The 23,005-nt window shown below is 37.6% G+C and overlaps 1 protein-coding gene and 1 long non-coding RNA gene across 9 annotated transcripts in view; one reads left to right on the forward strand and one right to left on the reverse strand.

Moving 5' to 3' along the window:
* The window catches only part of ZNF521 (zinc finger protein 521), a 271,133-nt gene that overhangs the window by 144,680 nt on the left and 103,448 nt on the right, over positions 1-23,005 (reverse strand). For 5 of the 7 annotated variants that reach the window (XM_075213446.1, XM_075213441.1, XM_075213444.1 and 2 more), the window contains one exon: positions 12,881-12,965. In XM_075213446.1, the coding sequence (XP_075069547.1) occupies positions 12,881-12,965 (85 nt within the window). The remainder of the gene's footprint in view (positions 1-12,880; positions 12,966-23,005) is intronic. The other 2 variants (XM_075213445.1, XM_075213442.1) reach the window with 1 other exon arrangement.
* LOC142158973 (uncharacterized) overlaps positions 1-23,005 on the forward strand; it is a 67,361-nt gene that overhangs the window by 31,190 nt on the left and 13,166 nt on the right. The gene's annotated exons all lie outside the window — the stretch shown is intronic.

Genomic DNA, 23,005 nt, shown 5'->3' on the forward strand with positions numbered 1-23,005 from the left:
CACTAATGGGTCTATTTATTACTATGCAGCGATAACAAATCTATTATCGCTACAATTTATCCAGAAAATATCTTAGCACTTCGCCAGCCAGTCTTAGTGCATGCAGGACCCGGCTGTGGATCACAAATGCGTGGATGACTTGGCTTCCCAGTTCCACTTCTAAAATATATATATTTATATAGATTATAGAAACAGCTCAAAATGCCTGGATACAAGTAAACAGATAAAGACAAAAGAGTATATATAAATACACTAAGCTGTATTTATATCTACTATCCATGCTGTAAGTTTTCAGTTTAAGCCTTGGCTAATGTGCAGTTCATCAGTGCTCATTTTGTATACAGACAGATAAACTTCAAATTGAATCCTGGTTTTAATTACATAAAATTAGACATGATTCACAGGTACATCATGCACATTTCTGCCACTAATGAATTTGTTAATTGAGGCAGCGCTGTCAAGCTAGTGACTGACTGGTTAAATAGTATACCAATGCCATTGTTTTACTGGTAATCATGAACATATGACAATGCAAAATGTTGCATTTGATTATGGAATACAATGAATAGAAATCTTAAGTGTCTTTCTGTTTTTTAGCCTTAAAAGGTGATTTTTTTTCCCTAAAGCACCCACTTTTTTTCATTTTTTACAAGCACATTAAATAGTCATGGCCGTGTGTTCTCCTCCACCTAGGCTGCATGCACAGCTTCGAGAACACAGACTCACAGAGGTGTAACCACACAGACCAATAGAAATCTGTTGTTATCCACATATTATCTGTCTCAGCTGTGGTGGTGGATCATGCGGATGGGGCTCTGGTTCCTCCATAATCACCTCCTCTGTGCCACAAGGGAAGCCCGGGTTATTTGTAAGCACTGCATTTCACAGGCTTGTCATGATTGTCAGGATCCATAATGAGCACATTTAGGGTTGTGGACTCTGCAGATATAGGAATAGCGCAGATCAGATCTTGACCTGGTCATATAAGGGTTGTGACCAACCGTGCCTGAATTTTTCCCAATATCCGTCTAGTGGATGCTGTGGAGCGCTGAGCAGAAAGGTGGTGGATTCATGTGGCGTTCCCCTTACATTGGGTGTCTTATTCTTCTGGTTCAGGTCTAGTAGAAGGTCTCAAGCAATGCAGTGAGGGATGAACTCATCCATTCATCCTCCACCACCTCTCAAACACACACTCTCTATTCCCTTACATTGTTCCGAATTGTCACACTCGTCATTCTATTATAACATTACCCTCCATGCCCCATTATACATACATAGCCTTTCTACACATTTATTAACACCTTATCTTACACACAGTTTATTGTCAATATTCCACCCCAACACATACCTGCATCACCTCATACAAGTCCACACATCTTACCATCCCATATCCTCCTTCTACCACTACACCACCTGCACTCCACTATAATTCCCTTGGACACGATCACCCCCAACCTAATTAATTTATACCCCCCACTCACATCACACCCCTACACCCATGATCTGGGATATAAAATATCCTGCCCAACCGGCACACCAGTACATATATTGTTATTGCTTTGCTACCTGTCTCTGGTAGTTATTACAAAGCAGTAACAATTACCAGATACTGGAACAGTAGTAGATGTGCAAGTGGGTAAACAAATAGATAAACAAGCCAACAGGTAAACATAACTATCTGAAGTAGTACAGATGAGAGAACATCAGGTACATGTTGATAGATGGCAATGGTAAGGAAAATGCATGGTACCAGGCTTAATGGGATGTGCAATAGTGTGTGGTGGGTGGAGGTGGAACGGGAAAGGATGGGAGTTAGGGAAAAGGTAGCTGGGACAAACGGGGACATCCAGCGTCCCCAGATCTACTATGGGGAATAGAAGCACTTATATGAAACAGGAGGCTAAAATTAAACTAGCTTAAAGGTTTGTATAACTGCAAAATCAAACACTTAGCTATAGCTACAGAAGGGTCCTTTTGGGCATACGATCTCTTATAAATGAACCAAACATATTGGTTATACAATTTTTCAAATATTGTCTTTGTATCTCTCACAGAATTTCTCCATCCATTAACCCACTACGGCCTTTACCTAAAACTCATACCTCACTGCTTTGTCCAGGACATCCTACCAGACCTGAACCAGAGAAACACATCCAATGTATGATTAAACATACCGTGAATCCACCACCATTTCACCCAGCACTCCACGGCAATCACAGGCGAAGTATCCCATTTATAATAGTCTTAGCAGGTGGATAGGTGGATGACTGCTGTGTTTGGTAGCACACACACTACACTTCACAACAGCAAAGTGCCTGGGTGAACCCTGTTACTGTATAAGAAACAATATACAATATAGCCTTAATAAAAATGCAACATTAGACATAAAAAATAAACATAAATTAGTTAAAAAAGCAGCATTGTAAGCAATCCTCATAAGGAGTAGAAACATTGTAGAACACGTTCATTGTGTGCAATGCAGAATTCCAGCTTAAATATATATTATACTGCACATATCCAAAATAAAGAGACCTAACTAAATCAGTTTGTGACACTGTTAACAAGGCAAAAATGCCATCACTAATCTACTTTATTTTACTTTTATATTTTCAGATATATTTATTCAAAATTGAAAACATTTCACACAAACTATTTGTGCAAACAAAACAAAAACATAAACACATTTTTTACTGTAACTGACATGATTTTAATTGCCTGGTAGCAGCAGTGAACTATCAACAATTTAACAATTTGGCTTTTTATCATCTTATTTGTCAGACAGATGAGCCCACAATAGCAAATGTGCTCCTCTGTTGTGCACAGTGAGTAGTTTGCAATGTGTCCGCCACGTTTCATGAGACAGTTGTTTAGAGCTGTTTGGAACACACATGTATCTTGTGGGATTTCTGCTCTAATCATAATGCCAGCCCCCACAGAGAAAGATTCCTTCATGACTAAAATAGATAATTAGAGGATGGCAATTATTGGTCAAAAATTAGCAGACTGAAAACAAATACTGCTTGACAGTGTCATGCTTATCTTATCATTAAATCACCGTATTCATTAAATATGTCAAAATGAAAATTTAGGTTGCTCTGTTTATAGACATCATGTACAAATAGAGGAGAGAAAAGTGATCTCCGTACCACTAGAAAAGCAGAACATGACTTAAACAGCAGCGATAACGGACTCACACAGAACATAGACAATGCTGGGAGGATGAAGGCTGGCATTCGTTATTTCATTCAGTTTAATGTGTTTATATATACACGGGGTGTGCAGCTGTTAAATATTCCAACCCCAAGTGCTTCAGTCTCATGTAGAATTTATTTCCAGAGAAAGTCATAGGTTTAAAAAAATTGGTGCCTATATTTTGTTTTGTCCCCGACATGTCCATGAGTTTAAATATGGATGAATTTCCCAATTGTTTTGGTTGCCTGATGAGTTTTCCGCATCTGCTCTTACACTGTATTTAAAAAGCAATCAAGTTGTATTATGATCAAGTCCAGAAGTTATAATATATTGGTCATGCTTAGTATGTCTGCATAGAATGGTTCCTTGCACATTCACCTGTCCAACTGCAAAGTGTTACTAGAATTAGAGGTCACATACGTATGCACCCAGAGATGTTTTATATTGGGGAATACACTACAAACTACATAGAAAGATAAAACTGTTGTAAAATCCTCACAGTTCAGCAGAAATAATAAAAAATATTATCGGTAGCATTTGGGAAAGCAAATTGGCTATTTTAAAAAAGACAAACGGTATTTACTTTTTTTTTTGTTAATACAGTATGTTTTGTATCTTTGTAGATAAATCTACATTACATATTGACATGTCATAGTTAAACTACATTTGTGAATTATTGCTTGGTATTTCTTGCCACGTATTTTGTTTACCGCAGCAATAATATATTATCTATATAAATATTTCTCTTTATTTCATTCCCAATAAAATAAATCTACGTTGTATTATATTACTATGCTATATTATACTAATACTTTATGAGTAAAACTGTAAACATAATTTCACCTTATGTGGCAAGGAACACGAAGCCTGAGCTGAAGCATCTGCATGCGCATTGAGTATTATGGGGACTGCTGGATTGTGCAGTACTTTGCCTAATGACAGAGATATCTCCTGCGTTAGGCTTTTCCTAAATGGCCACTTCACTTAAAAAAATGCCAAAACCATGCAGGGAAAAAGCCATTTCAGCATGGTTTAGGGCTCCAACAATAGGCCCCATAGTTAGTGCTGCTGGTCTCCACGTAATCTTTTCATTTGTAGTTCCATGCTTCATCTAATACTTATCTGTAATAATGCCACCCATTACCAAAGGATTTAAGAACTAGAATCTATTACAACTGAGAAAGATTTTTATATCATACTTGCCTACTTTTGAAGGCAGCTGTCCGGGAGGGGGTCCGTCGAGGGGGGCGTGGCCACGTGTGTTGCGCCGTTAGGCTTCGCCCATTGACAATTTTAGCCAATCGCAGTAGGGGGCGGGGCCACAAATGGCAAGTTTAGCCCTGCCCCCACCATCTTCAACAACAATGACAGCTGGATCCGGGACTTTTGGCTGCTCTCTCGGGAGTCCGGGAGAACTCCCAAAAATTCTGGAGTTTCCCGGGCATTCTGGGAGAGTAGGCAACTATGTTTTATATGCAGTGGCAGTACTACCATTGGTGCAGCAGGTGCGGTGCACTGGGGCCAATGGAGATAATGGGGCCCTCTGCATCAGGGAACTAGTGAGCTGTGGGCCCGGGTTCCCTCCTCCCCGCTTCCCTGCACCGGGGCCCACAGCTCACTATTTTCGCCTTTGGTTATATGCCTATTCTTTGCACCACATTTTATTTGTGCATCTATGATTTTTTTTTCTCTTTTCATATATAAATTATATGTATATATATATATATATGTATGTATATGTATGTATATATGTCAGCTTAAACATATATTGCAATATGTGGAACTAACATTCCCTGTTTTTAATATAGAACAGTACTTGATATAGCATTAATTATGTGTTTGGAGAGTGCAGAGTATCCCTGTTTTCATATATATATATATATATATATATATATATATATATATATATATATATATATATATATACACACACATACATACATACATACATACATACATACACACTGGAACACCTATGTGTCAGGATAAATAGATACCAATCATTATTTTCTACTGGGTGCCGAATGCATTAAAAAAAACAGAACAGGATCAAAATAATACTAATCCTTCTTATCTAGTGTTCATTCTGGGAAAATAGCCTCATAAAACCAAAACACATGAGAGACATGTACATAGAGCAAGACTGGAGATTTGAACATTCATCAATTAAATGTGTGTGTATTTTCAAGCAGTAATGTGATAGATTGTATATGTATTAGAAAACTAATACATTCAATGGTAATTAGCAAATTATATATATAAAATTAGTTTTGAAAAGAAAGCTTGTAATAAAGAGCATAAAACCTTAGGAGTTTTCGTAATGATAAAATACACTTCATTGTATTAGTAAAAAACACCAAGTAATTACTATCCCCAAGCATGGCTGAAACAGAGTGTCTGCTGTTTTGTAGGCAAACCGTTATCGGGAGATAGTATTTGGAAATGAAACTGCATGTGTTCCTTTCAGACAAGTGATTTCTTTAAGCAAAATATTATTCTCAATATAGATTTTTACCTCTAGCAACAAAAACTTTATATTTATCTAACGTTTGCTTTTTCCAGGAGATCCATGCCAATAACAGAAAAAGACAACAGAATATCTCTGTGCATGAATACAGCTTGCACCCCCCTTCGTTGCCAATTAAAGTTAACCCAAAAACCATTGGTTCACTAGTTAATGGTTATTAACCTAGGTGAAAGAAAAATTCTATGTGCAGACAAAGGCAATGGCGATCTTCACACTCTTGCAAAACCATAAGCACTGCGGTGTGTGTGTGATCACTGATCATAGACTGTTTAGTGCAATACGAGTAGTAAATTAATTTCACTTCATAAATCTGGTATGAATGGCCAACTGTTCATATTACTCTCTGGCAATATGACTTTTCTTAAATGTCACCACTGAATATCATAAGGGAACCGACATCTCATTTCCTTCAAGTTGCCTTCAGGGACAGCACAACATAGATAAAAGTAGTAATTGTAATATTTTATGTTACAGCATTTTTAAAACATATTTGGCCAACCTTCCATTCAGTTAAAAAGAAAAAAAAGAGAGAAGGAAAAAAAAACCCTCAATGGACTATGAATGATGTATGTAGCTTGAAACATTATACAGACCTACATAACGTATCCATTAACTAAACATTCTTTATTCTATAAAAATGTAAGTCATCATTTCAATGTTTCATCTCTTGTAAAATAATACTATTAATCTATAGACTTGTACCTTCTAACATCATCAAGTTTCTCTTTCACGGAGTATCCTATAACCTTTTAGTTCATTACACTCTTTACAGATCTTAGGAACCTTCGGTGTTTAAACTACCGCTTAACTAAGTGTATATTCTGCAGAAAAACTCATTATTAGGGGAAAATTTGTTTGGAAGCGACGTGCCGCTGGACATCACCTCGATGTCTGGATACACACATTAACGCCTATTACGGAAAGGAATACGCCCTCTTTATCCTGCGTATCTCTAGGGTGTGCAAGCAAAAATGAGCAGAGATACAATGCCACGAATTGTCTTCCTGGACTGTTTTACAGAGGCCCTCTGCGACACATCGCTACCAGTTGTATTAAAGTGTAAAGGTCACATACACAAAGGAGGCAACCATTTTGTGTGCTGATAAGCCAATAATAGTCCTGAGAAAACAGCCTATCTATTCACTAAACAAGCACATAACCAAACAAGTATGTAGGTTTAAGTCTACTGAACGCTCATGAATATTGGTTAACTTACTAGCCTACTTCAGAATAAAACTACACACCCACAGGCCTAGTTTTATTCTAATGTAGGCTAGTAAGTTTTCTGGAATCAAAATATGAAGCATAATTTAACATGTTGTATATTTAGTCCACTCATTTCAGCATTGACCCAGGCCCTGTCTGAATACTACTGAATGTGAGCAGCTTTTATAATTCTAAACTCCCAGCATGCAAAGTTTTCATAAAGTATATATATTTACATACAAGCAGATATTTACACATTTTTTGCATACTTTCTCTACTGCAAGATATAGTTAATAGCAAAACCAGTCACAAACAAAACAATCTGGAAATGTCTAGCCAAGTTATGGTATATTCTCCCGGAACATTCAGGAGACTCATGAATTTCAGGGAATCACCCTGGACTCTCGGCAGAGTAGGCCACTTTCCCCGATCCTGCTTTTACTTTATACTGAAGTGGTCAGGGCCTTGTTGCCACGGTTCAATTTGAATCACGTCATCACGGCCCACCCTCCACTGCACCATTGCGTGAATGATGTTGCAGTGCAGTAGGGGTCTGGTCCGTGATTAAGCATATCACACTGGAATGTAATCTCACCCCCCCCCCTCTAAACACTTATGGTTAATCTAACCTCCCCCTCTCCAATCTCTGTAACAAATTTACAATGTATTCATGCTACAGGAATGTAAGGTTACTGTTTTATAAAGGTTGCATTTTTGTTAAAGTATAACAGATAGTAAAAACAACTCATGAGTTACATGTACCTAGTTTACTGCATTTAAAGCAGCATTCCCAGTTCGTCAGTCTCACTGACCGAGGACTTCCCCTCAGTAGAGCCTAGAGCCTGGGGCGCCTCTGTTTTGGGTACTATAACACCTGCAAAATGTTTCCATTCACCACTGTGAAAGGTCTGTGTGACATGGAAAAGGATCTCCATGACTTTGACTTTATATGGGTCCAAGTGGTCACACTCCCAAATCCGGGCTTCCAGCTGCAGCATGGCTGTGTGACCTGGCAAAGCCAGACCATGCATGCGCAGAAGATTTCTCTTACCGCTGCCAGCAAGTGTCTCCAGGGAGTGGAGTATCTGTTAATGGTAAATAGAGGCAATAATAACTTTTCTATCTCTGCTATAAACAGCAATACAAAAATCTATGTTATCGCCATGCCATGATATATAGAGGCTTGAATATTAACACAAATGTGTCCCTCTTTATGGAAATACATGGATAGCACTGTACTAAAAACTTGCTATAAGCTGGGAGCAACCCCCATTTAATCTAAAGTTTGGTAATTTTAAATGTTTGGAGGCAAATAATTAAGGAGTTAAAACTATAATAGTTGACACAACTCAATATGATTGATAATGTAAATTATCACTGCCCCCAACAATTAATTTCTTACAAAACCCATTAGTTGTTGCTGCACAGAAACAAATGCAAATTATTTTTTTGTTAAAGACACTTAAGTTTACACCTCATTTGCTCATTCAGACTTATTTTACATCTTGTTAGATTGATTGGAATACTTTATTCATTAATAAAGGTGTTCATGTACAAATAAAGCATCCTTTTATTCCTCTTAAAAACTGTGGGAATTAAAAACGTTCTAACTTTATTTAGACCCTCCATACTAACATCCCCCCCCGAAAAATATACATTATACACCGTAACTTAATCAGTCTATCGATTTTATTAATTAACGGGTAAAATTGATCAAAACTTCAGATTTAGGTTTACAGTCCCTCTAACTGCATTTCTTTACATTGTAGTTCTGATTGGTCAATATGCGTGAAAAACTATGTGGGCAGGAAGCCATTGTCACCACAATAAGGTGGCATCATTTTCAAAACTGAAATACCACCTATACAGTCAATTTTAATAAGTTCTCTAACTGTGGCACTGGGAGCTGCCTCATGCAGCCATTTTTCCAAGGGCTAAACCAGTTCTGTAACACACAACCAGCAAGTTAATCCATACTTGTCAACATGGGCAAGATGATTCCCGGGAGGTCCAGGGTGCAGGTGGGTGTGTGGGGGCGGGGCTTGAAGAATTGCATCATTAGCCCTGCCCCCAAAACGAACATCACTACTCTGGACCAATAAAAACAGGCCCCGACCCCTCCATTTAGTTTACAGAGCCAGCCAGGATCAGGGAGAATTGCCTGCTCTCCCGGGAGTCCGGGAGGACTCCCAGATATTCTGGACTCTCCTGGACATTCCGGGAGAGTTGGCAACTATGAGTTAATCTGAATCAGTCTATTTATGAAATACTAAAAAGCCCAAAATCCATAAAAATAAAACAGGAGATTTTGTTGGATTTAGGTCTTCACCCTATTTAACATTTTTTGATTTTCGTATGCTTTTTTTATTTAAAAAAAAATAAAATTATAACATACTTTATTAATTTTTTTGCTGAATCTGGAAGACCAATTCCAGACTTCCATTCTCAGTGCACGTATCAGTATGCCGGATCACACATGCGCAGAACCTCCCTAGACTGGCTGGCGCAGCAGTAGAATTCCTCTTACCACTGCCAGCCAGGGGAGCAGAGTATCGCTTATCATCAAATTAAAAATCCACCTTCTCTTTCGGTCATCATAAATTGACCCCCAAATATAAATACAATGTGAAATATCTCAAATTCTGTCACAGTATGTGAATGATATTAATAGGCTATTTATAGTAGGGGACTTGTGCTTTAGGTTTAGTGACCCCTTTAGGCATTTTAACTTCATCTCTTTCAGAATAGTTCCTATGTGGATAACACAGTTCTGATACCAATCAAATGTTACACCATCATCATGATTTATTGTAAGATGTTTGATAAGGAAATACAAATCATGAGAGGAGGAGGGTAAACAGAGGGAGGTAGTTCTGATTAGACACAGGAAGGGGGTTTATTTTATCTCAGAGCTATGTGAGTAATGAAGATAGTTAAATGGTTGAAGAGTTGTCATCTGTGACTGATAATATAATGTTTAGCTAGGCTTGTATTACATATTATAATATAACAGTGTATGCACAAATGTAGGACAGCAGAATTTAGAATGGGAGTTAAACTATGCATAATATATACAAAAAATCCCAAGTTAATATGCTTTGGGATAACAGAAAAATTAGTATATTTGTATAGCAATTGACTCTTTTTCTTTTAATTATATGGGGTTACAAACTCTACAAATGCAATCAATGCATCATCTAGGGGAGGGTATATCATCCCCATTTTTAACACATACCCCAAGTAATGGTAGAGGTTCACAAAATATCCTCTAAATTGTCTGTTTTAACTAAATACCCCATATTGTGAGTAAATGCATTAAAACCATAATTGGAGCATACATGTACCTGAGCACTCCTTATGCATTTAAATATCTTTATAATATCCTTTTTGACTAGTTTTGCATATGTGAGATTAGTTACTACTAAATACAGTGTTAATTCTAAATTATATTTAACAGACTTTAGAACCCCTTGAATATAAGTTACCCCCTAAAGTGCACATACCACCGGTACTGGTTTCTGCCAATTGTAACATGTACAGATACCAAATCTTCATGGGACAATTTCTAAAACCAAATTAATGTTTGATTACTATGACTCCAAGATATTCTCTGGGGGGGATTTCAACCTACATGAAACTATTTCTCAAATGTATAGGGACTGAAAGACATGCTATAATTTATTTTTTTTTGAAAATTAAGGTCAATAAGATATATTTAAAGAGGCTGCTAAACCAAAAGTAACATTACTATACATTTACATTATGAAACGTTAACGTCTAATAATATTAAAATTAGCAAAGTCATATACTAGATGGTTTGCTTTTTTTCTAGTGGATTTTAGCTAGTGTTATCACCTTAAAAATCATAGTAGATTCCAGGGTATTGGATCTAGTGACTTCCCTCAGTCCTCTATATGTTATAAGAACCTCCCCAGAATTCCTAAGAACACATGTTCCATCACCACCCCCAGTGTAGAAAGAGGGCATCATAAAAGTCACATCTCAGGGTTTATCAGATCACCATACCACTAATTCATGCTATGGAATAATATATAATCCTCTATTCATAGCAACTAAAGGCCCTAAAAACAGCGCCCTGATAAAGAAAGGCAGCGGAAATAACTTCCATGATGCAACTGCTAGACTGGCGCTCCATAATGCTAGAATCTGCATGGGAAAACCAATATAAAAATGTCAGGGTACTACATGGAAAGGTATTTTGGGATACATGATGGCTTAAGCTTGTTTACTGGACTGGGCATTTTAAAAAATGTGGGTGTTTATTTTCTTCATTTCTGACTCCTTTAAGACATATGACAGATAATAGTGAAACTATGGAGCTGTGGGCCCCGATGCAGGGAGGCAGGTAGGAGGGAACTGGGGCCCCCGACCCTCTGCATCTGCCATGTAATGGGCCCCATTATCTCCATGGGCCCCCTCCCCTCCCACGGTGCTCGGCACTTGCCACACCAATGGTAGTTCCGCCACTGCTTAAGCACCATTCAAACTGAATATAATAGAGCATCGCATCTTATTTCAAAGCTGCTAAACAATCAATCTTAAAAGAGAATTTCCCTCTTTTACAATTTCAGGAGATGTGCACTTGTTACAGTAGTTCAGTCCTATGACTCCATTATATCCCGAAACCTGCTGCATGTAATAGACTACAGACATTAGGAGATGCACATTTTCATTTAGATTTCCTCAATAATACTTTGTTACATCTCATTTATAAAAGCGACATAAATTAGAACTTCCAGAATGCCAAAAGCCCAATGCCAGTATCTGAATATTTGATTTAAATAAGCAAATCACACAAGCCATGCTATAAACAGACAGTATAAACATATATTAGATGTAAGGAAATTGTACCCAATTTGTTATACGGTAGAATACAGTGTACAAAAAGTCCAAATATAAGGATAGAAATTCTACAGTGATGTATGATAAATAATTAGTGTAATTCCATATGATCTAGGATTATTGTTGTTAATGTTTGAATATAACGACAATGCACTTATTAAAAAAACAAACTCACAATTACACTTGTATTGTCATATTTGCTAATTGCTGCACTTATAACATTGGTCAAAGGGTGACTTGCTGGATATAGAAAAAAATATAATTATTTATATTTATAATATTTCCTCATCTATAAAGCAATAGTGAATTGATTATCTCTGGAAAATAAAGTCATGTGAATTGCAGAAAAGTAGAAGACATAATGGTTCATTTAATAACATTCCATTTGCATCTAACCATCAGCAACCAATCAGCAATCGACTTTTAATTTAATGCAAGTCTGATTGGTTGCTGTGGTATAGTGCTAATTTTGCACCTAAATGCAATGTTAGTAAGTATAACCTGTAATCTCACTGTGTAGCTGTGGGGGAAGGGGAAGTGGGGTTTGGGTGTAGAAGATTAATTTAAACAAATGCATGACCATTTCAAAAATTACATTTAATATTTGAATTTCAATAATGTGTCGGCTTAATAGGAAGCTTCCACCATCAGATGACTAATCAGACAATTGTCTCCAGAGAACAGCTTTGTGTCGTAACCAGAAGCAATAGAAATATAAATTCTGTCTGATGTTTTATATACATGGCTAAAAAACACAGACGCAATGGAGAAAGAAGAAAATGTATTTAGTAAAGTAGTCAGGGGAAAATGTACACGTCAATAAAAGTCATTTGAGGGTGGAAGACAGCATTAATTAAGGTTGATGGGTAAAATTAGAAGAGACCTATGGTCTAAGCAGACAACACCTCTATAATACAAATGTAATATAAATGCAGCCTAACGAAACAAACATTTGCAGACAGAAAAGGATCTGATAGTTACACTACCAAAAACATCACATGCAAATATGTATTAAAATTTAAAAACGTAAAATTTAGGAGGACTAGTTGCAACATAATTCTCTTCTTCTAAGATAAACAAGGCTGCACTTACCAATCATGTGGTTTGCAACATGGACCTGAATATCCCATTCATTGTAGAATACCATCTGGCACTTGATGCATTGGTAGGTTTTCTTCTAGAAGATATTAAAAATAATTAATTTCTGTGGTTTTCTGTTTTATCCTGCACAGAGTACAAACTGTTGGAAATGCATAAAAAAAACATTTAACCAAATGATATTTAGGTTTGAAAATACTGGAATAGTTAACCATTAAGATGTAGGAGTACAGCTGGAGAACCTTGGTTATAAAGAAGGGATGCTTATCCCTACAAGGGTCACCGAGAGCACCTCAGCCCCAGTGCTTTGTGCGCAAACTTGGCAAAAGCTGGTGTTGAGGGCAGAGCCTAGGTGGTGTGTGACTGCATGGACCAATAGGAAGCTATTGGTCCACACCGTGTCTTTCCCTGTGTCCACAGTCCAGCTCACATAAGGCCCTAAACGTGTGGATGTGACCAGAGTCCCATCCACCTTTACCAACGTCACACTGCAGAACCCCCCAAGACAGACCCATGGTCTGGGTACTTTTGTCCCAGCATTTCGGATCTGTCCAGCTCACTTACTCACATCATCTATTTCTTCCCAAAGTAATACCCATTACTGCATAATTACATCTCTATCAAACTGATAAGACTACCTGAACTACAGTTATATGCAAACATTTAAGTACATCATGTCAAATTATATGTTGTATATAATCTCTAACACAGGCCATTGAAATGACATTATCCTGAGTATCTGAATGTTTCTTTGACATTTTTACATATTCAGAGTAAGAGGACAGAAATCATTGAATTTTCAAAACTTTGTGTACCCTGTCAATCAAGGCTCTCTCACTTCTGCAGAATCCGATTCCCTTTTCAGTAGGCTCATTTTCTGTTATTGCTTATAAATTTTTCTGTCATCTTAGAATTATTCTTAGGTCTCCTTGCATGCATTGCATGTTGATATATCCCCATATATATTCCCAATGAGCATGTGTGGACTGTGATGGACATTCCCCTATCTTAATCTTTGTTTCCTGTAAGTGCTTCATAGTTCATTTTGAATCCTGTTCTACAGAAATTTCCTACCACTCTTCAGCTTTGTCTTTACTACACACTAGGTTGTGCCGCTATTTAGTTGAATAACACACACAACACAAAACCTAATAGGTCTACCCCACATATAACAGTTGGCAGGAAACTATTTTCTTCAAATGCTTGTCAAGCAAATCAATTTCATTTTATTAGTACACAGCATTTAGTTCTAAAATGTTTCAGACTTATCAAGGTCTTTTCGTCTCCTTTAGGGCTCACCAAACCGAACAATGTCTCTCAAATGGAACACAATGAGGGAAAACCACAGGTGAAATAGACCAAGTTAGAGATGTATTGATCTCTATAATATGCTGCACGTGCTGCCCATGTGTACAGCAATGAAATAGACGGCATGTAGAGGACTGTGACAGCATTATATCTCCATCATTTTCTTACGGTACTGTCCTTGCCATGTATTTCATTACTGTCCTCTTAGACAGCAGGTACATTATAGAGATCAACTTTCTCGATTTCGATAGCTGTTTGCTCACATTGTGCTCCGCATGGATTGCAAAAATGCAACTCACTCGGAGATGCCCTTAAAAACATTTATTTTATTTTTATTTTTTTAGGAGGTTGCAGAAAAGGTTTTATTACAATTCAAATTTTATTAAGGTTCCTCAATGTACAGTGCTGCATAATATGTTGGCACTGTATGAATAAAAGATAATAACACTTATACAGCTACTTCTGCGGAAACTACTTTATCCACAGGTTGCTAGTAATGATCTGTGAGATTTGTTCTGCAGATCTGCATTTTTATTTGAGATTCTTATATCCAGGTCTTCCAGAGCTAGCCTTGACTTCAACATTCAACATTCAACAGTTTGGTATAAAAAATAAAATGAATAATGCTTTGGCATTAAACTTGGCAGCAAAATTGTTTATTTAACATTATATTTAGAGACCATGTCAGCTTCTATTGTATAATAAGTTCACTGGAATATGCAGATTGACCAGAAGTGCTTAAACTTTTGCATACAATTGTTTATATATAGTAAATGTGTAATTGGTTAGGTCCATAAGGAACATATGTACATCCCCAGCACTATAAGATAGAATGTTGATGCACATTTCTGCTATATCGCTGGGTGCTCATTGTAACAAATGTATTTTCCAAAAGCAAAGGATTGCAAGGCACGTTCATAATTAGAAATGGATAATCCTCCTTCTTAATGGAACATGAATATTCACAAAACATTGGAATAAAGTCTACCTATTCAAACATTTAAACTGTGCTCTGTTCTAGATTATTATGTGTAAATGCAGCATAGACTTCCCTTCTCCTGTGTTATGCCATTGAAGCTATGACTACTACTACTAGCAATTAGATACCATATTAATCATGAGCACAGGCACTGCAGTACTTGATATCAGCCTCTTGCTCTGCTAGTTCCCGGGTGATGAAAATGTAGAGATATGCAGATCTACTGTTTAATGTAATAGTGACAATGACAGTTTTATATAGTAGTTCGGCGGTTTAATTCGATTTTTATTTTAGGAAATAACTTGACACATTTGACTTAATGTTATGCTTGCAATAGAATGTGTCATATCCCTAGCTCTAAGCAAACAATGTAACATAACCAATATGCCGTTCTACTCTCTACAAGGTGCCATGAAATATTGGCTCATGTAAGTGGAAGGAATGTAGACTGTATGAGTATTTTGTTAGTGGTTCATGAGAAGATGTTGGGAAGGAAGGTGTGTTATGACAATGGCTGCAAGTTCCGCAGATTTGGTCACTTGATATAACTGCTGAGTGACTGAATCTGTGTCCATTTTGGCCGCACTCCTGTTTGGTTAGTGCTCAGGCCAAACACCTGGATTACAGTCAGTGCTGTCAGAAGAGGACCACACACAGTACATTGCTGTAGTCAGCTGACCAAATCTTCAAGCAGTCCCAATTATTATCTGAATGAGATATATTGGCCCAGACGCACAGCAATTTAGTGGGCAATATGGTCTAAAACAATCAACACAGTCATTCAAAATACTGTATATCTGGGGGGCTTAAGAGAAGATGTGAGGGTGCAGGGTGGCCTGAAAAGCAGTAGAGTAGAGTGAAGTGGTAATGATAGGAAGGGGGACCAAGAACGTGTGTGTGTGTGAACCCCGCACAATAATTTACTTAATAACTGATACGTTTAATGCTAAATGTATACATAAGGTGTCTGGTAATATTTAGCTAACCAAAATTATCCATAAAGAGAAAATTCCATTTTTAGTGGGGAGGGTGGGAGTGGATTTTAATTTTGAGCAAAGTCCCTTTGAAGACTCCATGGAATGTTAAGGTAGTAGCGCATTACTGATTTTTGCTCGTACCTTGCCGAGGTGCAAGTATGAATGGTGTTTTAAATATCATAATACCTGGAAATGCGTACAGGCGTACATCACAGGACTTCACCCAGAATGGAGCTCCCCCCAGTATATGAAATAAAACCAACATCTGGCACAGACATATGTATGGTTTTGTTTTATTTTCATAAAACCATAAAATACAATAGCTTCTGTGAAACCCAGTAACTCTTTTCCAACTTTGTAGCTTTTCAAAACTCAGTCCTTGTGAGCGCAGCACTTATATCAAAGTACTGTTTGCAATGATTGTGTCAGTAAACTACAAATCTCAATCTACTGTGTGTATGATTAGTAGCACGTAACAATATATAACCTGTGATATCATAACCAAGCTGGCTGTAATCTGGATGCATCATCTAGTGCAGCGATGGGCAACAGCCGGCCCTCTGAGCATTCTCTGGCAGCCACAAGCTCCTTCCTGCTTTATTGTCAGAATTGTTTGTTATAGTTGTGACATTTGTTTAAAGAGTCTTCTGAGATGTTATAACACATAGGGGTCTCTTTCTTTGATTAAATGTATTGTTTTATCTAATTACTTTACTGAGTTTAAGGGCAAAGGGCAGCTCTTTTGTAAGCTATAGGACAGCTCATGCAGCCCTGAAGTGCATCAGGTTGCCTATTGCTGACCTATTGTTTGAATCCTATCTGCACTGAGCTGCTGCACAGGGAATATAGCAGATAATAGTGGGAGCTATTGGATCAGTCATAGATGCTTTTTACCCATAGCAACAAAACTAAAGAGGATTACTCTATTGGAGGCACTGCTGTACTTTCTAATGAGAAGCTTAAAGGTTGTCATGTTGCAAGTAATGTGTGTGTTTGTTCCTAACTCGTTCATTAGAAGCCACATGTTGGAAAGTGGACATAGCATTTCATTTTTAACAAATAAAGTGCTCTTTCACCCAAAATAGCTTAATACTAGGCAAGGTATCCCATTCATAGGCCATGTGTGAATTTGTTCTGCTTTAATACAGCATCCCTCTATTTCTGTACATTCCACCCTAGAGCAAGTGCTATAGATTAGAAGGGTCAATCTGTCAGCTAACCATAAGCACTGACCCCTAGCACTTCTTAGCCCTTTTGACACCGAATACCACCATTCCCGTACATCTCTATGAGAATGGCGAAAATCTCTGCTGGACTTGAAATGCTGCTTACCTGTCGTTTCTGCCCTGCTAGAGTGGACTGTCCAGTGTATTGAGACACTGTATGTGCCTACTTATAGCCATACATTCACAGAACGACCAAGTGAAGTCTTTCACAGCAAGCACTGAAAGATATTTCCAGACTGATCATTCTTCACCAGGACAGACACTTTTCCGCAGCACTTAATAAATTGTTCAGAAACTGCACTAATCCACGATACTTCACAGTCATTTTTTTTCTACTTTTGATAAATATGCACCCATGTGCTAAAAAGTAAGTACACCCTATGATTCAGAAGTTTGTATTATAACTTTAATTATTTTCAGTAGAAGTTTGTCAGTCTCTTACTTCATATTGAAAGGATTTTTGGCCACTCCTCCTGTCAGCTTCATTTTATTAATTACGTCCCGATATATAAAAAGATAGCTCTGAAGGATGAAGTATTCCTTATATAAGGATGTCATATACACACCCAGCAATAATAAACTACCTGCTATACATTCCTTCTTGGTTGGTCCCTTTATTTTTCTGCTTCAAGTTAGTGATGTGCAGCTACAGGAGAGGGGAAAAAATATCTGCGTACTATGAAATTTTAAGGTAGGTGATGTCCATGTAAAGTTGGTGCTTTGAACTGTAAATGGGCCTCTGTAGGTAAAGACTAAATCCTCATTTTGTTGTGTTTGTTGCTTAGAATTGTAAATTAATTATTTTCTAGAATTTTATTATGGTCCTGTCCAGTTAGGGTACCCACCTAGCCAATAAAACTTAATTTAGAACACATGTAATTAGAGTGGAAATATAACAGAGGAAGGACAGTAATTATAAAAAAAAAAAATATCTAGTTGTCATGTTATGTTATATTGATATACGATGGACTGGAGAAGCTGGGGAGATTATAAAACATTGCTATTAGGCATAGGGGCAGCACGGTGGCCCAGTGGTTAGCACTTCTGCCTCACAGCACTGGGGTCATGAGTTTGATTCCTGACCATGGCCTTATCTGTGTGGAGTTTGTATGTTCTCCCCATGTTTGCGTGGGTTTCCTCCGGGTGCTCCGGTTTCCTCCCACATTCCAAAAACATACTAGTAGGTTAATTGGCTTATATAAAAAAAAAAAAATTGACCCTAGTCTCTCTCTCTCTCTGTCTGTCTGTGTCTGTGTGTATGTTAGGGAATTTAGACTGTAAGCTCCAATGGGGCAGGGACTGATGTGAGTGAGTTCTCTGTACAGTGCTGTGGAATTCGTAGAGCTATATAAATAGATGATGATGATGATGATAGTAGCTACAGTTGGGGTACTGAAAGCAGCATATATGTATTATAACCTATTCAAAAACTTAATCTCAGCTATTTACAACCATCTACAGTGAATTCACATGCAGTATAATGCTTGCCCACATTAATTACATAATTAAATTAATCTTTGGGGAAACTAGGAGGTATAAAAACCAAAGAACAATCCGAATGGATGGAAGATGGGTAGAGTGTGGTGGTACCAGCCATTGCCAGCCCAAGGGCATTACCAGAATGGGTATTGTGTGGAGCAAGCTCCATGCGTGAAAAGCTCATGCTTATCCGCATGAGACACAACGAAAGCTAATTGTCAGGGCTGTAATTAACACAAGTTACATTTTCACTATGAATCAAACATTATGAAACACATTTCATGTTAACTTAATTTGCTATATACTGGACTTTTTATTAAACAGCTGGACAAGTAAAAACAGCTGGAAATCTAGTTTATCTTAAACCACATAATAAGTCTCTGGTATTCAGATGGGCTTGTTTTTTTATATCTAACTTTTCTATTCTAGAGTAAAAGTTTTTCAACAAGAAATGAAACAAAGTATCTTTTCCTGAACTGGTTATTTTTCTTTACTGCCTAATAAAATACTTTAGATCTCTTTGTTACTAATCGAAAATACATTTCTGATGAAGTAATGCAATCTAAATCCCCTTAGATTTCGTTTGCAGAGTATTGTTTTAGCAATTCCATAGGAAAATAATCACCTTAAGCCAGAGCTTGAATGTTAAATACTTGAAACTGATCATTTATTGGAACCAACCCCACCTTCTGCTTCTATACTTGACATAGATTATAAACATATTTCATTGCATAGATCATACCAAGATCTATTATCCATGCTACACCTGTATAGTCTTAACTCTTAACATATGACTTTATAGTACAATACAACCTGATTAAAAACTGAATTTTAAAGTCACTTGCAGCCATCAAGTCTGAAAACTGTTGGTGCAATATTTGTAGTGTGTCTTCGCAGAGTGCATAAAAAATGCCCAAAATAAATATCTAATCCAAGGGTGTGATCACCACCTGACCACTTCTACATACTCTATACATTGTCGGACCTATAAATAAAATCCAGCATGCCAGATGAAAAAGGTGCACAGTATTGTTCTAATCTATCTGTAACTAAGTGTTTTATCATGTCTGATACTACCATGCAATTAAAACGTATCAATTAATAGGGGCGAAATAGTTGGAACCCTGGATTCTATTAACAGTACTACCTCCAATGTAAATTCGACTACACGAGAGTATCCATTTTTTACTAGAGATGTTCACTGACCCCCATGTTTTAGTTTTGGTTTTGGATCTGGATTACCTTCGTGTTTTGGTTTTGGCAAAACCGTCCGCGTGTCATTTTGGTTTTGGATCCCTATTTTTTTTCCTAAAATCACATAATTTGGCTCTTTTCTTGTTCCTACATTATTATTAACCTCAATAACATTAATTTCTAGTCAATCTTTGTCAAGTGACAAGAACGCTGCTACCCCTCCTGTTTCTGTATGGGCAATGGCACTGAGCATTGGCACTGGAGAGTGACAAGTACACTGCTACCCATGTTTCTGTGTGAGCAATGGCACTGAGCAATGTCACTGGAGAATGGAGAGTGACAAGAACACTGCTACCCCTCCTGTTTCTGTATGAGCAATGGCACTGAGCAATGGCACTGGAGAGTGACAAGAACACTGCTACCTACTCGGATCCCCTAAGTTCGGGTGGGCTCGGTTTTCAGAAAACCGAGCCTGGGTATCTTTAATTTTTTAAGAAATTAATTCTTCCAGAGACAGATGACAGCAAGTCAGCTGCCCGGTGCTTGTCTGCTTTCTGATTTGAAACAAGGAACTACTTGTATATAGTGTATCTACAGTTTCAATATTATTGAACCTTACATGTAATGCTAATTCAGCCACTTTAAAGGTGTAACATGGAGTGGATTTGACACAAATGTTTTAACAAAACGTGGAAATTCAACAAATACATCACATCAGCATATGTCTAAACTTAATTCTGGTATTTCTTGTCTTCACATAACTTTCTAATAGATACTGCTTGTGTATGCGAGGAAGACTTGTGTAACCACATGTGTAGTTAGCCTTTCACTGGAAACTATTTGAAAATGATGTCGTCATTCAACAAATATCACTTGTGGCCAAGCTTACATTGTTGAATAAGTAAAAAGATTTACCACCCAACATAATCACTAAGAAGTAATATGTTACAAAGAATATATGTGATATTAAAATTAAGATCTATTAGTTTTGTTTAACATACTGCTGTATTAATCATTACCTTTTCAAGATGGGCATTTTCTCTGGGCCCAATGGATCAGGAGGGCTACCATTGGATTTTTTTAGTAACAATCTAAATAAGAGATGCCCTATAAAGAGCTTTTCTATCAGCAACTTGAAATCCTAAAAAAGAAATAAAGAAAAAAATCCCTGATTCAAAGAGGGGACTCTGCTGTTATATGTGTTGTTTAACTAAGGTTCTTCTGGGCAGCTAGCGGCACACTGGTTAGCATTAGTGTCTCACAGCAAAGGGTTCATGGGTTCAATTCAGATCAGGTCCCTGTCTGTGTGAGGTTTGTATGTCCTCTCCATGTTTGCATGGATTTCCTCCTACAGTCCAAACAGTCCAAACAGGCGGGGAACTAATTTGCAACACAGGAATTGTTGGCATGCTAAATGCCGACACTTCCATTGTGCTGACAGCTGAAAATGTCGACAATCACAATTCCGACATTAAAAGACCAATACTGGCGGGTCCAGGGACTGTGTGTGTGTGTGTGTGTGTGTGTGTGTGTGTGTATGTATGTATGTATGTATATATATATATATATATATATATATATATATATATATATATATATATATCTATCTCATCATCAGCTATTTATATAGCGCCAACATATTCCCTAGCGCTTTACAATTGGGGACAAACATAGTAAACTATTAAACAAACTGGGTAAAACATACAAAGAGGTGGGAAGGCCCTGCTCGCAAGCTTACAATCTATTGGACAATGGGAGTTTGACATATGAGGTTAAGTCTACATTTGCAGTTGACCCAGACAGACTGCAAAGGTAAAAGTGACTCATAAGCTAAATGATCCTGTCACACAACAATGTTGGTCAAGGGGTAGTTGTATAACAGGTGGTAATAGGGTAATGTAGTGAGGTTAAGAGGGTGGTTGAGGAATATTATAAGCTTGTCTGAAGAGGTGGGTTTTCAGAGAACGCTTGAAAGCTTGTAGACTAGAGGAGAGTCTTATTGTGTGAGGGAGAGAATTCCATAGAGTGGGTGCAGCCCGGAAAAAGTCCTGTAATCGGGAATGGGAGGATGTAATGAGGGTGGATGAGAGACGCAGATCTTGTGCAGAACGGAGTTGCCGAGTTGGGAGATATTTTGAGACAAGAGAGGAGATGTATGTTGGTGCAGCTTTGTTGATGGCCTTGTAGGTTAGTAAGAGTATTTTATATTGGATTCGGTAGAAAACAGGCAACTAGTGTAGAGAACCAGTGCTCTATTTTCTATCTGTAAACACTGATAACTTAAGTGCAATTAGAGGAGAAGGGAGGGGCAACCTGAACTTTACTCTACAAGCTAGATCTCTGGCGTTAGAGAGTAATGTCAGCTAACAAGTGTGCAGTTTCATATACTTCATTTTTTTCATCTTAAGTGCTGCCTTACAAAGCTGCAGTGATCAAGGGTTCTTGAAACGGACATGAACCTTGGTAAGTTGTAGCACAATTTCTACAACACAACGTGATGTATTAAGTGTTCACAAGGGCTAGGTATTATGGTAAGTTGTGATCGATCATTTAAATTTGTGTATATGTGACAATTAAGCAATTGTTTATGTAGTGCAACATCAAGTACAGCTGACTGTCAATATGTGACTGCATGCAGATTTTGAAAAATAAATATATGATACACATGCACAGTCTTTGTAAACACTTTTTAATTGTAATGTACAGTTATTAACACATACTATTCTTGAAAAAGTGAGCTATAAAATCATACTTGTCAACTCTCCCGGAATGTCCAGGAGACTCCTGAATTCTGGGTAGGTCTTCCAGGAGAGTAGGACATCCTCCCACATCTTACGGAGATCCTTTCCTGGAGTTCCCGGAGGGGATATGGGTGGAGGGGGAGGGGCTTGAGAATAGAGTTATTGCGGCTCTAATTCTTCCCACTTCCTAGTGAAGTGGGTGGAATTAGAGCCGC

Source organism: Mixophyes fleayi, chromosome 5 (assembly GCF_038048845.1).
Source record: "Mixophyes fleayi isolate aMixFle1 chromosome 5, aMixFle1.hap1, whole genome shotgun sequence".
Taxonomy (NCBI): domain Eukaryota; kingdom Metazoa; phylum Chordata; class Amphibia; order Anura; family Limnodynastidae; genus Mixophyes; species Mixophyes fleayi.